Here is a 13,820-nt window from a genome sequence, read left to right as displayed (position 1 = left end):
CGAATAAAAAATAAAAGACGGTGTTTTAGGTTTTAATTAATATCGTACAGTCGACAGCACATAAGACTTTATGTACATTTATGGCAAAATAGTGTCTATTACAACGTGATAAGATGCTCGCCTTTCTTAATGTACCGTCATCTGTATTTAAGAGGGGTGATTTATTTCTGTCACTAAGCTAAGAACACCTAGTTTACTCGTATACACTTGAATAGTTAATAAGTTAGAAGTTTTTTTAATTCTAAAAGGTTACTTTTTTGTCACCTCCATATTTTATAGATGAATGAAAATGTAAAATGTTATTTTTTTTATTAACTTATCGTGTATTTTTCTAGGGTCCCTCCTAGGAACACTGAAGTTAATGCAGCGGGCATCCTGCGATGATGACGAGGTAGCCCTGGCGTGTCCAGCCACCACCACCATCAGCATACAGGTGGCTCAGTACGGGAAGGCGAGCAACAACTACATGTGCGACACAGGCCTGCCCACGGTGGAGGATGATGAGAACTGTCTGTGGCCTAATACTATGCAGGTAAAACTATTGTACTTTAGAATTATGTTGGATTTAAGTAAATAAAATTAAATAAATTGTTAAATACTAGGCTAGAGATTACCTACTAGACATTCACTTTGTAAACTCATCTCACAAAATTCTGTGACATTCTGTGGCTGTCCTGCATATTGGTTTGATTTTATTAGCTGGAGAGTGATTTTGATAAAAATATCAACATAAAGACACGAATTTAATACTTAATTTAAATATTTTTTTAACTTCGGATAAAAATAGTTGTGTTCTTTCCTCCATCCACCTCTATTGCATTCTCATAATTTTACATGATAGCGCTGGTAACTATCTTTATTAAAAGATACATTGTATTTTTAGGTTCTGAAATTTCTAAAATATGCAAGCCGAGGATTCTTCAAATTCTCCATACAGGGATTCAGTTAAAATTAGGAAGCTAAGAAGATACAATAAATAAGGTTAAATGTAGTCTCTAGTCTAGTCGTAGTCTCTACAAGAGATAAAATTAACTCTGCGTTAATAAACCAAAGTTAAGAAGCACTTCGAAAGAGCCTCTACCTCTACATTAACGTTTCGTTCTCTACCAGACCGATACAAGCGTAAAGCTAAAACTTCACTCATTATTCAAATGGAGCTAGTTGCTAATTCGGCCGTTAAATTATGTAGGTAAATCCGTGGCAATATACATTACAGTTTAGATAAGCTATTGATCCTTGCCAAAGTCGTCTGTCGGTCTGTGGATCCGTTCATTGATATGCAATGAAACGGTACGGATGCGTGCCGTAATCGTAGCGGTGAGTAATAGGGTGGAGCGTCATTGTATGGTTAAAAAAAAAAGTTACGTAAACGAACTTGAATACCTGCTAAAAGTTGCATGAGAGCAAGATAATATAACAAGGATATTTTTATTTTATTTTTAAAATGTATTTTTTAGCCCTCTACCGTCGTTTTAATTTAATTATTTTTTATTGTATGGCAATTTTCTAAAATCTGACTATTATTAAACAGAACAATGAAAATAGAATTAATTTAAATGTGTTTTGTAAATAAAAAATAAATTTTGTGAATTAAAAAGTTTTATTCGAAAAAACACTATTAGAAATAATTAAAAAATATATGGAAAAATCACAAAAATTAGATTTTTCTTAATTTTTATTTAGAACATTGCAATTCAATTGGTATTGAAAGATGCCATTATATTGCTAGTTCAGTTGTTTCCAAATCCATCTTTTGCTTTAGAAACATTCACTATTTTAAAATTAATTCATATCAATGAAAGGTTAACTTCCGATTTTTGAATACTCTAATACTCCTGGTACTTTGTTGTCTTTTCTTGTTGCCATTATTTGTCTCAAGCTCTCTGATATACATAATTGTTTTTCATAGTACATCAAAGCTAACAAAAGATGCTTAGGGTGTGCAAAAAACGTGACTCTTTGAATAACTCGTTTAATTAATTAAAGTAATTTTCTTAACATTTGATTACAAAGACTAATAAATGTAATCAATTTCAGTCTTGCTTTGCTTGATCTGATTTAAACTTCCTGTTGCTATTTTTCTAAATTTTTCTGATCTAGTGATAATGCTCTTTGGACAATTACAAGTGCTCAAATTACAAGATTTATAAGAAAACTATCTAATAGTTCTTGTATGCATTTTTTACATTGCTGTAGATTAGCGTTGAAGTTATCTGATTGTTTTGGTTATGGAAAGCGAATGAAATGTGAATACTTATTAGAACAACACTTTAACAATTGTTTTATTCGTTGTATCGTAACATAACAACAGGCTAAGAAGTTTTCCTATTAGTTTCGACTAAAATTTGAGAAATACAACGGGCTGTTTACCTTTTTTTATTATTTCCGATTAGCGACCCGCCCCTGCTTCGCTTAAGTAGGTACAACGTAATGTATTATACTTAAAAGTCTTCCACTTGAATCACTCTATCTAATTTAAAAAAAACAGGTGTGAGTGGTAACACTGATTAAGGTACAAAACAAGTAAGGAAATCCTAAAATAGGTCCCTACGAGTGATTAATTTCGATTTTATTTTGACTTTGGATGAATAAAATTAGACAACGCAATTACGAACTATCTACTTGATTCATATCAGTCAACTAAAGATAAAGACATAAGACAAAGATAGAAAGAAGAAAATAAGTAACTGGACTAATTCTGATGTCAACAGTTCAAGTTGCAAAGTTACGCGCTGACTGTGAGTTTTGCTTATAATCGGCGCTTTTAATTATGTATTGTTTTAAGTTTATGACAAGCTTATAATGATTTACAAATATTTTTTACGATGTATATTATATTTAAAGTTACAAAAATATATTATTTATCAAATAAAACCTATTCTAAGGTAATTTATGATTTGTGCAATAAAGTCCTATTTTTTCATTTTTATGAAATATTCAAAAGCCAGTAGAGGGCTAAAAAATGGTCGCAATATTTTTTTATTTATTTTTGTCGTAACCGTTGCAACAAGATGCAACTTTTAAGAGGTATTCACAAACGCAAATGTAAAAAAAAATTTTTCGCTCCACCCTAGTGAGTAATGACCGGTTTAGGGGATACCTATAACTTGGTATAGGTACTCGTAGATAAAGATATTCTTCTTTTGTGTTATGTACAGTCGCGTTCATAAATTTATTGGCAGTGCCAATATTGTTAGCGTTTTAACGTAAATAAAAATGTAATCATATAAACTGTTCATAACCATTTTGCGGTAGCCCAGTATTGACTGCGTTATTGCATTGTGAAATATTGGCATTGCCAATTTATTTATGAACTTGACTGTACCTTACTTAAGTATTCTTTGCGTGGAAATCAAATCGTATTTTCCCGTGTTTTCTCACCGTTTAAACATTCCCTGGACTACGACAATATTTCAAAACCAAAATGCAGCCATGGATATCGTCAATTAAAATAAAACTTTTGTAAGATGAAGAGACAGACAGACATTCGCCGATCATTGGTCTAATGCCCGTTTTCGCAATCAATCCCTAATTTTTAAGTGGCCCCTATGGTAACACATATTATTATTATTATTTTGTGTTCAAAGGGGTCACTGAAAAATTAGGAATTGATGGTGAAAACGTGCATAAGCCACTTTTATTGTTTCTTAGGATTGTCTAAGTAAGTAATTAGTTAGCCTACTTTTATAATTTATATTTCTTTTTCAGACCACTTTTTATTTCAGATTTGTACGTTAGAGCTTCTTGAGAAAGCCTAAAAGAACGTTAACCGCCACTTTTAATTTTATATTCATCTCAGGTAGCTCAGCTTTATACTGTTTCGTGCTCTACTGCGTGTAAAATATATACAAAAAAACTAAGGCTGAATTACACCACTTTCTTTTAACACTAAGAGTAGGCGCACACCGTTGATTTTTAGTTGGCCGATAGTTGTGCCCGATTTTAAATTGTATGAAGAATCGGTCAAATTGAATCGGCGTAGTGTGCGCACTCCCATACATGCCCATACTGATCAACTGCCCGACTAAACTATCGGCCGACGAAAAATCAACGGTGTGCGCCTACTCTAACCGGTGTTTTTTGTTTGGAGTTTTAAAGATTTTTGACGTTTGTCAAAGTTAAAGTAATGGTGCAACTCAGCCTAAAAATAATGTAATACAAGTTTATGTTTTGGATAAATAAATACAAAGCCGACATTGTTTTCGTTAATTATTTTCAGCAATTTTCAGAGTAAAATTTTACTGTAGATTTTAATGTAAGTTGATCTCAGCGCGGGAATGTTTTAATATGTCCTGGACAATAGCTCATGCAAATGAGTATAAAAACCTCATTAATGATTACAAAAACCCGTGAAATGGACAGTTTTTGTGCAATGTGCACATCTGTACTCTTGATGTATTATTAAACTTGCAGCCTGACACTATAATATTAATAAAAACATAATTAATAAAGTAATGAAGATTTCTCTCTGGCCTAGTGGTTAGTGTTACAAAATGCCTTACATATTGGATAGAATACTTGATTTTCTATACCTATTTGTATGAACAGTTTTAAATACTGACCTTCTTTCTTTTATTAAAACTTTAAATTACTTTATTTTAAATGCCTGATGCGATTGCACACGGCTGCCTCCTCGGCCGCGCGACACTGGCCACTAGGAAAAATAAAGTCTTTTTTACTCGAGCAATATCGATGCTCATTTGTTTTTTTCGCGCTCTCGACTCTTGAATTTGCACGTAATACAATCTAGAAGTCTCGATTCTAGTAAATAGTAATTATTGTATATTTTATTCACGTTTTTACCACATGACGATTAATAACTTACTATGAAACCTCAAAGAATACGTACATAAGATTTAGGTCCATCAAGCCACTATATTGGGGGAGGCCTATGTTCAGCACTGGACGTCCTGTGACTGAAATGATGATGATAATGACCTCACTATAATGCATTTTATTAAACATAATCTTACCCACCAGTACTCGCTGCTACAAACAGTCGTGGAGGCGTGCCAGAAGAAGCCAGAATGCAAGTTCAGCACCAAGCCAAGACCAGGGCTGGAGGACCCCTGTCCTCACACTAGGAAGTTCGTCGACGTGGCTTACAAGTGCAGACCTTGTGAGTATTATAATAAGGTCTTAATTTAGAGTTTATGGTGAATTTAAATTGATTCATTTAGACTAGGCGCAGACCACCGATTTTTAGTTGGCCGATAGTTGTGCCCGATTTTAATTTGTATGAAGAATCGGCCAAATCGCATCGGTGTAATGTGCGCACTTCCATACATGCCCATACTGATCAACTGCCCGACTAAACTAACTTCAGCATAATTTTAAAGCATAATGTGTAAGACTGATTTTTCAGACAAATAGAGAAATTCCATACTTTCGTACTCTCTCTCCCTTCACTCATCCTGAGAAGATCCTATGAGAGGGTTATAAGTTTGAAAATATGGAAATAGTGATTGAATTTGAGATCATGATATTTTGTCCAAATAACTTTTTCTTTTAAATTGTTTTTTATGAGTTTACAACGTGGAACGTGAAAACTAGGTAAATAGGCGGGCAATATACGAGTAATATCAGACCGCCTTTTAACCGTCTCTGTGGCCTAGTGGTAAGACCACCTGCTTCAGACGCAGAGGTCCCGGGTTCGATTCCCAGTGGGGGCAGATTTTTCTGTTCGGTTTCGGTAGTGGTAGAGCTTGTTCCAAGTCCGCCTGGCTAGCTACCACCATCTTACCTAAGTCTGTCGCCATAACAACAATGTTAACAGCATTGTTGTGTTGCGGCAGTTAGAGGTAAGATAACCAGTTCCTCCGTGGTTGAGGATTCCGGGTAAAGCTCGCTTCCACCTTCGGCCTGATCATCACTTACCTACCATCAGGTGAGATACAGGTCAAGAGCTTACTCGTTGTGGATATTTAAAAGAAGAAGATATCTTGTCTTCTCTAGGCTGTATATTAAGAAACTGTGTATACGTGTACCCTACTCGAATAGCTAACCGTAGCATACCATTATTCATTCAATACAATGAGTTATCGTCCACTAGTTTTGTTTTGATCACGAGCGGAATATTTTCCGGATACGTATCAATAGTTTCGAATGATTAATGTTAGTGTATGCCTTAATCACCTACTCAGCCGCCAACTCGGGATTGATAGTAAATGTTCTGGAGAAATAATTATTGGACAATTGACACTATTAACGAATAATTAGACACAACTTCTCTCAAAGAACAATAAATGCTAAACCTGGAAACCTAATTAGTTCTCAATTAACTGTTTAATTTGATTTTAAAACAATAAATGGTAAATCAATTGACACAGGGAAAAAGTGACGACAAAACGTATCTTTGCCATACAAATCTAGGTTTGCGTTTTGACAGTTTTTGAAAAGTTAAAGACGAAATTACCATAATTTAAACATTAGAGACATGGATTTAACACCTAATACAGACACGTACACATTCGTTCATTCGTATTATGCGTAGCTTAATATGTACCCTGACAAACAGGATTTGCTGTTTATACCTACCTCAAACAGTTTTAACTTTAAAATTACCCAAAAAGGGTCACGACTCACGACAGGACAGAATATTATGATGTAATTTCGGACACAACAGCAGAATTCTCCGACCTACAATTTCCTATCATTAGTATGTACCCGAAAGTTGAAGCTTTGGGGAACAATCCGGCAAAAGGAATACATCAAAGTCCGCAAACGTGGGGTCGCGTTTGTTAATCGCACCGCTCTCGTCCGCAACTGTCGGCGATTACGTCGAATCGATTACGAGAGACGAGCGTTGGGTTTAAAAGAATCGATTACTCGGAAAGTTGAGAGCGATGAATTTTAAAATAACTGTTCGCAAAGCTACTGTGGATAGGAATGAAACTTGGACAGTAGGATTAATAACTAAAGTTGAATTAAACAAAGTCATATTTGTTAATCACACCGCTCTCGTCCGCAACTGTCGGCGATTACGTCGAATCGATTACGGGAAAAGAGAGAGTTGGATTTTACAAAATCGAATCGGAATAAAGCTACAATTTTTAAAAAGTTTTTGATAAAATCACTGAACTGGATATTATTTACACAGTAGGTATTGATAACTGAAGTACCTAGATCTCAAAAACTGTTTCATTTGATATTTTGTGTAATTTACTAAATAATGACTAGGTTAAAATAAGCAAAGTAAAACCTATAACTTAAAGGGGTGGTTTTTCTTTAACTTTAATCAATAAAATGAATTCAGTCCTATTTTCTAGCAACACTTTTCAAAGGAACAACATTTGATCCTGTCTTCACAAGATTCGACAAAAAACAGAGCATAAACTAGGCTATCACCCGTTCTATCAAAACTAAGTACACAAACAGCCCGACTCTCTTTGTAAAGTCGCTAATTGCTTTCAAAGTCTCAATTTTCACCGCAAAACTAGCTCCGAAGAGCGCAATTTGACCCAGCAAAAGGATACATCAAAGTCCGAACCATAGAGATCGTTCCAGGCACGCTGCTTCTATCCACAACCGTTGTACCGATTACAGCCGACTCGATTTGATTACCACATCGATTTAACGTTCCACGTTCGACTCGATCATTCGAACGTTCCGGCTCGATTTAAGAGATTTTAGCTCGTGTGATCATTTACAGAGTAATTGGGCGAGTAAGCCGGATTGGGTAGTTGAGAAGCCAATCCGTAATGAATGGTCAACATTTACGAGTAAGGTTTGAATGATGGATTCGCGGAATAATTACGCAAAATGCATTTCAGAAAGGCATTACTGACTCTCAAATAAACAATAACGTTCTGTGAATAACTGAATACTCTATGAGTACTAATTAGGTCCACGAAATTCACATGAAATATTAAATGCTTGATAATATGAAACATTCCTGAAGTTATTAATGAAAAATTTATTTATCTGAAACATGTTAACTTAAAAGTTGTTGCTGGAAAGGAATTTGTGGCAAAATTAATTCTTGCAAAGTGATTTCGGTGAAGATAACTCAACAAAGAAGAACGGTCACGCCCCATACAAAAAAAACCCAGACCCGACAAAAACGAGACATACCTCAATTTTTTTGTCATGTCCTAATTAGTTAAATTATATATTTTTTATATTCGAAATCTATGTATAACACCAAAATATTACCCTTTGTTTTTGTTCAGGCGTTATACAAAAACTTATACAAAATGCCTATTTATCACCAAAATTATATGATCAAACGAACTTACCAAGTGAAGTTCGATCTGAATTATCCTGTTTTCGCCGAAGAGATTTATTTTACCGTGTAGTACCCCTGTACGACAAGCCAATCCGCACACAATATTCAGCGTAGTAGTAGTAAAAAACAAAAGAGCGGGCAACCCCACCCCTACCACGCTGTGGGCTCGGTGTCCGAGCGGTCTCATTATATTTAGAGAAGAGATGACATTGACGTTTACCTCTAGGGAAGAAGATATAGAAATCTTCGGGTTGGGAGGGACCTTAAATCTCTTCGGCGAAAACAGGATAATTCAGATCGAACTTCACTTGGTAAGTTCGTTTGATCATATAATTATCCTGTTTTCGCCTCCGAGATTTATTTTACCGTGTAGATGTTTAGAGCATGGATCAATGTCCATGTTAAATGGTTAAGAGAGTAAGAGAGTAAATGTCAATGTACTAAATACATAATAAAGCAATATTTTTGTATTACAATCGTATTGCATCACTTATTCATAACAATAACAAGTATCACGGTCTCAACAAGATTTTGTTCATTATAGAGTATTATTATATACATTTATTTGTACTTCTATTAACTGTTAAGTACGACTACTGATTGTAAAAAGTTGCCAAGACAGTTGACAGAGCATCCTGTCTATCCAGCACACTGGCTAATTGTGTCAACGTTGACAGCGGCGCAAACCGCAGGCAATACTGCCGCGTGTCGCGTGCTGTGTGGGCCGAACACCCTCGTGTCGACACTCCTTTCCTATATTTATCCAGTTTCATATCAGAACTGAGCTTGACGACGGTAGTGGTTAACACCGAATCGATCACAGTGACTGCAAGGTTAACACTCTGATTGTTGTAAAACATAATGTGGTTAATTAAAACTTATTAATTTATTTGATACAGTTTGACCAGTATTCCAAAACAGTATTAATTTGGATTCCAAGTAACACTGTTGCGAGGAAAAAGTTTGGATTCTGTTTAATAGCACCTTTTAATAGCAATCTTTTGATTCTTGAAACCTGACCCATACATTATAATATTTATTTAAATAATTATATATTTCAATAAATTGATTTGACTAACGGTAACGATATTGCTAAGCGGTGGTTATTTAATGTTATTATGGGATGCACCCGACTTTAGATAATGCTAAGAAAATCGAGTAAACTACGTAGGTACAATGATGTAATTGAGCATTGTAAAAATATTTATTTGTCAGTCATTTGGTGTAGTGGTTTCGAAACGGACTACTATGCCGAGAGGTCCCGGGTTCGATCCCCGGCCGGGCAGAAATTGAATTGATACATTTTAATTTCTGTGATGGGTCTAGGTGTTACTATGTATAATATGTACTTATGTATATAAAAACGGTATTTAAGTATGTTTATATCCGTTGTCTAGGACCCATAGCTTTGCTTGGTTTGGGACTAGAAGCGTAGTGTAATGTCCAAGGAAGGATATTTATTTATTATTTGCGGAGTGTATAGCGGAGTCTGGTACGTTTTGTTTGATCCACGACTGCCAAATACAAAACTCACTGCCAAGGAAAGGTAAGCTTAAATGGGCAATATGGTACTACTGATGTACCTGTTGTCCCAGCATTCAATTTTTTTTTTTTTTTGGTGAAAATCGTATTAACGTCTAAAAAAAAAAGGTCGCCATTCTAAGGCGAATTAATTGGAATTAATTCATGTTAATCGTGTAGAAATCTCTACGCCAGACGATAAAATATGAATTATGACTAAATATCAAACAAAGTTCAAGAAACAAAAAATAGGTTTATGTCATGTACTGAAACCAAAGCGTCTAACATTTTCTGAGACAATATTAAACCAAGCTCCTACTCCGTGTCTTTATTCAGACACCTTGATTCAGTCAGCTTCAGTATTAGTGATGATTGAATTTTTATAATCATGTAAAGAAAAAAAATAAAAAAATACTAATAAATTCTCAATTTATACTTCATAGAAAGGGAAGAAAGACTCATTTATTATGAGTTTGTGGCAGCGTCATCGATTCGTAAAATAAAATCGCATTCTTTTTTGGTATTATTAAAAAATGTCCTTAATCTAAACTAAAGGTTACAAGTAGTGGTAGTACTGGTAGGTACCTACATAATACATAGTTTATTTTTTGTGGTCGGTTCGTTCTTCGACTGACCAAAGTCCACTAGTCCGGTTATTATTACAAGCGGCCCGCATTCTTTTTTGATGCATCAATAATTTTCTATTACATTGATTACAGTGTAATTATTATTGTGTTATATTTATAAAGGCATACTTATTATCGCTTTAACGCATAATAAGATACTTTGCTTGTCTAAAAGATTTAGCAAGATAAGAAATGATTCAATGTAATTTCATGATGTCGCATCTCTTCTTATGAGAATTCTAACGTTATACATAAATAATTTATACGAACCAATTCTAAAACAGTACCTGGAGTTAAAATTGACCTCTTTTTTTTTTTTTTTTAATAAATAGATAATAATGGTGACGATGAAGCCTTACTTTGTAAGACTATCAATAGTATTATTAGCATTAATCAAACATTGATTAGTAGGTACAAACCTACATAATAATGTTTTCCAATTCAAGAAAAAATGACGTCATCTTATGTACCGATACCGATACAGTTTAAGGAAGCTCTTAGATTTTATCTATTATTTATAGATAAAAGCCGGTGAGACGTCATGAATTTAAAAATAAAATAAAAAATATTAAGGGCTAAAGAAAGGCCGCAAAGAGACAAACAAAAATGTTGCCTGTTTGTTCAGATACAAAACAAACATGCGTTAAAATAAGACCATAATTCTATTTGCTTTTCAGTGGCTATAGTGTTTATGTAATAAAAATATATTAATAAGTTTCTTTAAACCATAAATGAATCTTTTGTTAAAAGTTTAATTGTGGTTAAAATATCATCCCTTTTGAAGTGCTTAAACCACATAAACTTTGTTTAGCATCTTATATAAACGCTATCTAAGTCCACCATCTAGGAACGTTTTTTTTTTTTTTTTAACAAGTGGGTAATCTCAGGATGTACTCGTGTCGACGGATGCGATTAAGAATATTCTTAATATCAACGTCTCTGCGCCGACGTGTATAATTATTTGTTATGTATAATTAATTATGTTTACTCGCATGGTTATGATGATTATGAAAAAAAAAACGTCTGGGTTCGAATCGGGAATCGAATAGGTATCTCGGTACAATAAATTCTGTAACCGGATATTAGGTACATTGCATTTAACATAAAAATATTTTAAGCGGCCAGCACATACCTGTACATAGATGGCGCGTCGTCTAGGGACGCGGGTTACCTTGGTGTTCTGGTCGGTCTTTAATGGCGCTTCCCGCGTTGCGCTGGCAGCGCTGGGCATGCGGCGGCGGCGGCGCGGCGCTGCGGCGTAAATAACGGCGCCTGCGCTTGTGGAAGCGGGTGATAGGTCTTACTTAGCCCATCATACCATACAGCAGGGCGTAGCTTGTCGGTACGGCCTCTGTATAAAGCCTCGATTCACACAGTTATGCGAACGGCTAAAGCTTAAAATAATTATATATTCAGTGCAGCAGCCTGGATTAGTTGTCATATCAAATAAATACCTCTTTTCCCGTTTTAGAGGATTAAAATGAGTTATAGTTGTCGATCGTCGATGGAATTGGTCGACCGACCGGAAATGTAGAAAGATCTTTGTGGGTTTCCAACAAAAAAATGTGAGACTGATAAGTACTCACAATCACGATGTCAGTTAATATGAGTCGTTGCATAGAAAAAACGACATATTATTATTGTCATACTTCATATATAAAGTAGACATTTATTTCCACTTCGACTCGGTTCGGTCAACAAACCGGCCGAAGGTTAATTTAGGAACTATTATTCTGACCTTATAATAGCAAGTAATGAATCTACATAAATGCACTTTGAATTTTGATCTGATACTTATTTCTTTCTTACTAGCCTTTGCGCAATCACAAGACTTATTCAGAACCTTGTTCCATATTGAAAAATAATCCTTTTCTATTTAGACCAATCTCGATTGGTGTAGTGTATAAAAATACCAAACAACAAAATTATTCAGTTACCCTTTGTAGCATTGAACAATGTGTATGGCCACAGGGTCATCGGTCGTTATAAGGGCAGGCGGAGGCTCGACTGGGGCGAGTGCGTCCGCGGCGCCGGGTCATCAGGCTCCAAGACGGTTGATGCTTCATAAGGTGTAAGGCCAAGAAGGCAAGCTCTTAATGTGGGTAGTTTCGTACAAACGCAACATTTTTCTGTATGAGCTCATTATGTTATGTTTTTGCGGCTTTTTTAAAAATGGCCGAAAAAAAAGTTACTTAACTCGTAAAAGTGAATAATATTACAATACCTGGTTATCTCGGTGATTAATATCTCGTTTTAACTCGCAAGAGCAAAAACGGCTACTGGTTAAAAAATAACCGAACATAAAGTGGCTGCTGGTTAATTACTTAATGACCCGCAAAAATGACCGATTAAAAAAGTGGTTGCTGGTTAATATCTCGTATTAACTCGCTAGAGCAAAAAATGGCTACTGGGTAACATCTCGCATTACCTCGGAGCAAAAGAATGGCTACTGGGTAACATCTCGCATTACCTCGGAGCAAAAAAATGGCTACTGGTTAACATCGCGTGTTAACTCGGAGCTAAAATGGGTCAAAGTCACGCGTCGTGTCACAACGCTTATAATAAAAATGTACGAGCACTTGCACAAAATCGTTGTTACAACCAACCTTGTGTTGGGTCTAATTCTCGTCACTTCACTGTACAACTTAAAATAATTACGTTTTTTGTCGGTAAAAACGTCCTGGTGACGTCACTTAAGTATTTTTCTTATACTGCGTGCGGTCGTTGCGCGTGCGCACAAAGGAATGAGACCGCTCGGACACCGAGCCCACAGCGTGGTAGGGGTGGGGTTGCCCGCTCTTTTGTTTTTTACTACTACTACGCTGAATATTGTGTGCGGATTGGCTTGTCGTACAGGGGTACTACACGGTAAAATAAATCTCGGAGGCGAAAACAGGATAATTGGTAAATGTATGTACCTAAATGTCTATTACAGCTGCTATGAAATGTATCTAGGTGACCTGGAGATACAGCCGGATTATACAGGGTGGAAACGAGAAGTTACAAAATCCAAAAATTCAATGTTACCAGCTTCCATAATCTGTAACCTATTATTGGTACCATTTGAAGGAGCTTGTGAAGCACTTTCAGAATCAGTAACTAGTTTTTCGATATCTTGTATAGTTTAGAAATAATCGAGTGAGATCACTTATCGTTTCCACCCTGTATAATCCGGCTGTATCTCCAGGTCACCTAGATACATTCCATAGTAGCTGTAATAGACATTTAGGTACATACATTTACCAATTTTGGTGATAAATAGGCATTTTGTATTAGTTTTTGTATAACGCCTGAACAAAAACAAAGGGTAATATTTTGGTGTTATACATAGATTTTGAATATAAAAAATATATAATTTAACTAATTAAGACATGACAAAAAAACTGAGGTATGTCTCGTTTCTGTCGGGCCTGGGTCACAGATGACCGTTCTTCTTTCATTGAAAG

The 13,820-nt window shown here is 35.4% G+C and overlaps 1 protein-coding gene across 1 annotated transcript in view; it reads left to right on the top strand.

The window, feature by feature from the left end:
* Nucleotides 1-13,820, top strand: part of LOC135074447 (protein eva-1-like) — a 45,895-nt gene that overhangs the window by 19,705 nt on the left and 12,370 nt on the right. The window contains exons 2-3 of the mRNA XM_063968740.1: nt 336-532; nt 4,981-5,119. Of these exons, the coding sequence (XP_063824810.1) occupies nt 336-532; nt 4,981-5,119 (336 nt within the window). The remainder of the gene's footprint in view (nt 1-335; nt 533-4,980; nt 5,120-13,820) is intronic.

The sequence above is a fragment of the Ostrinia nubilalis genome, chromosome 9 (assembly GCF_963855985.1).
Source record: "Ostrinia nubilalis chromosome 9, ilOstNubi1.1, whole genome shotgun sequence".
Lineage (NCBI taxonomy): Eukaryota > Metazoa > Arthropoda > Insecta > Lepidoptera > Crambidae > Ostrinia > Ostrinia nubilalis.
This window is presented reverse-complemented; position numbering and strand designations above follow the sequence as displayed.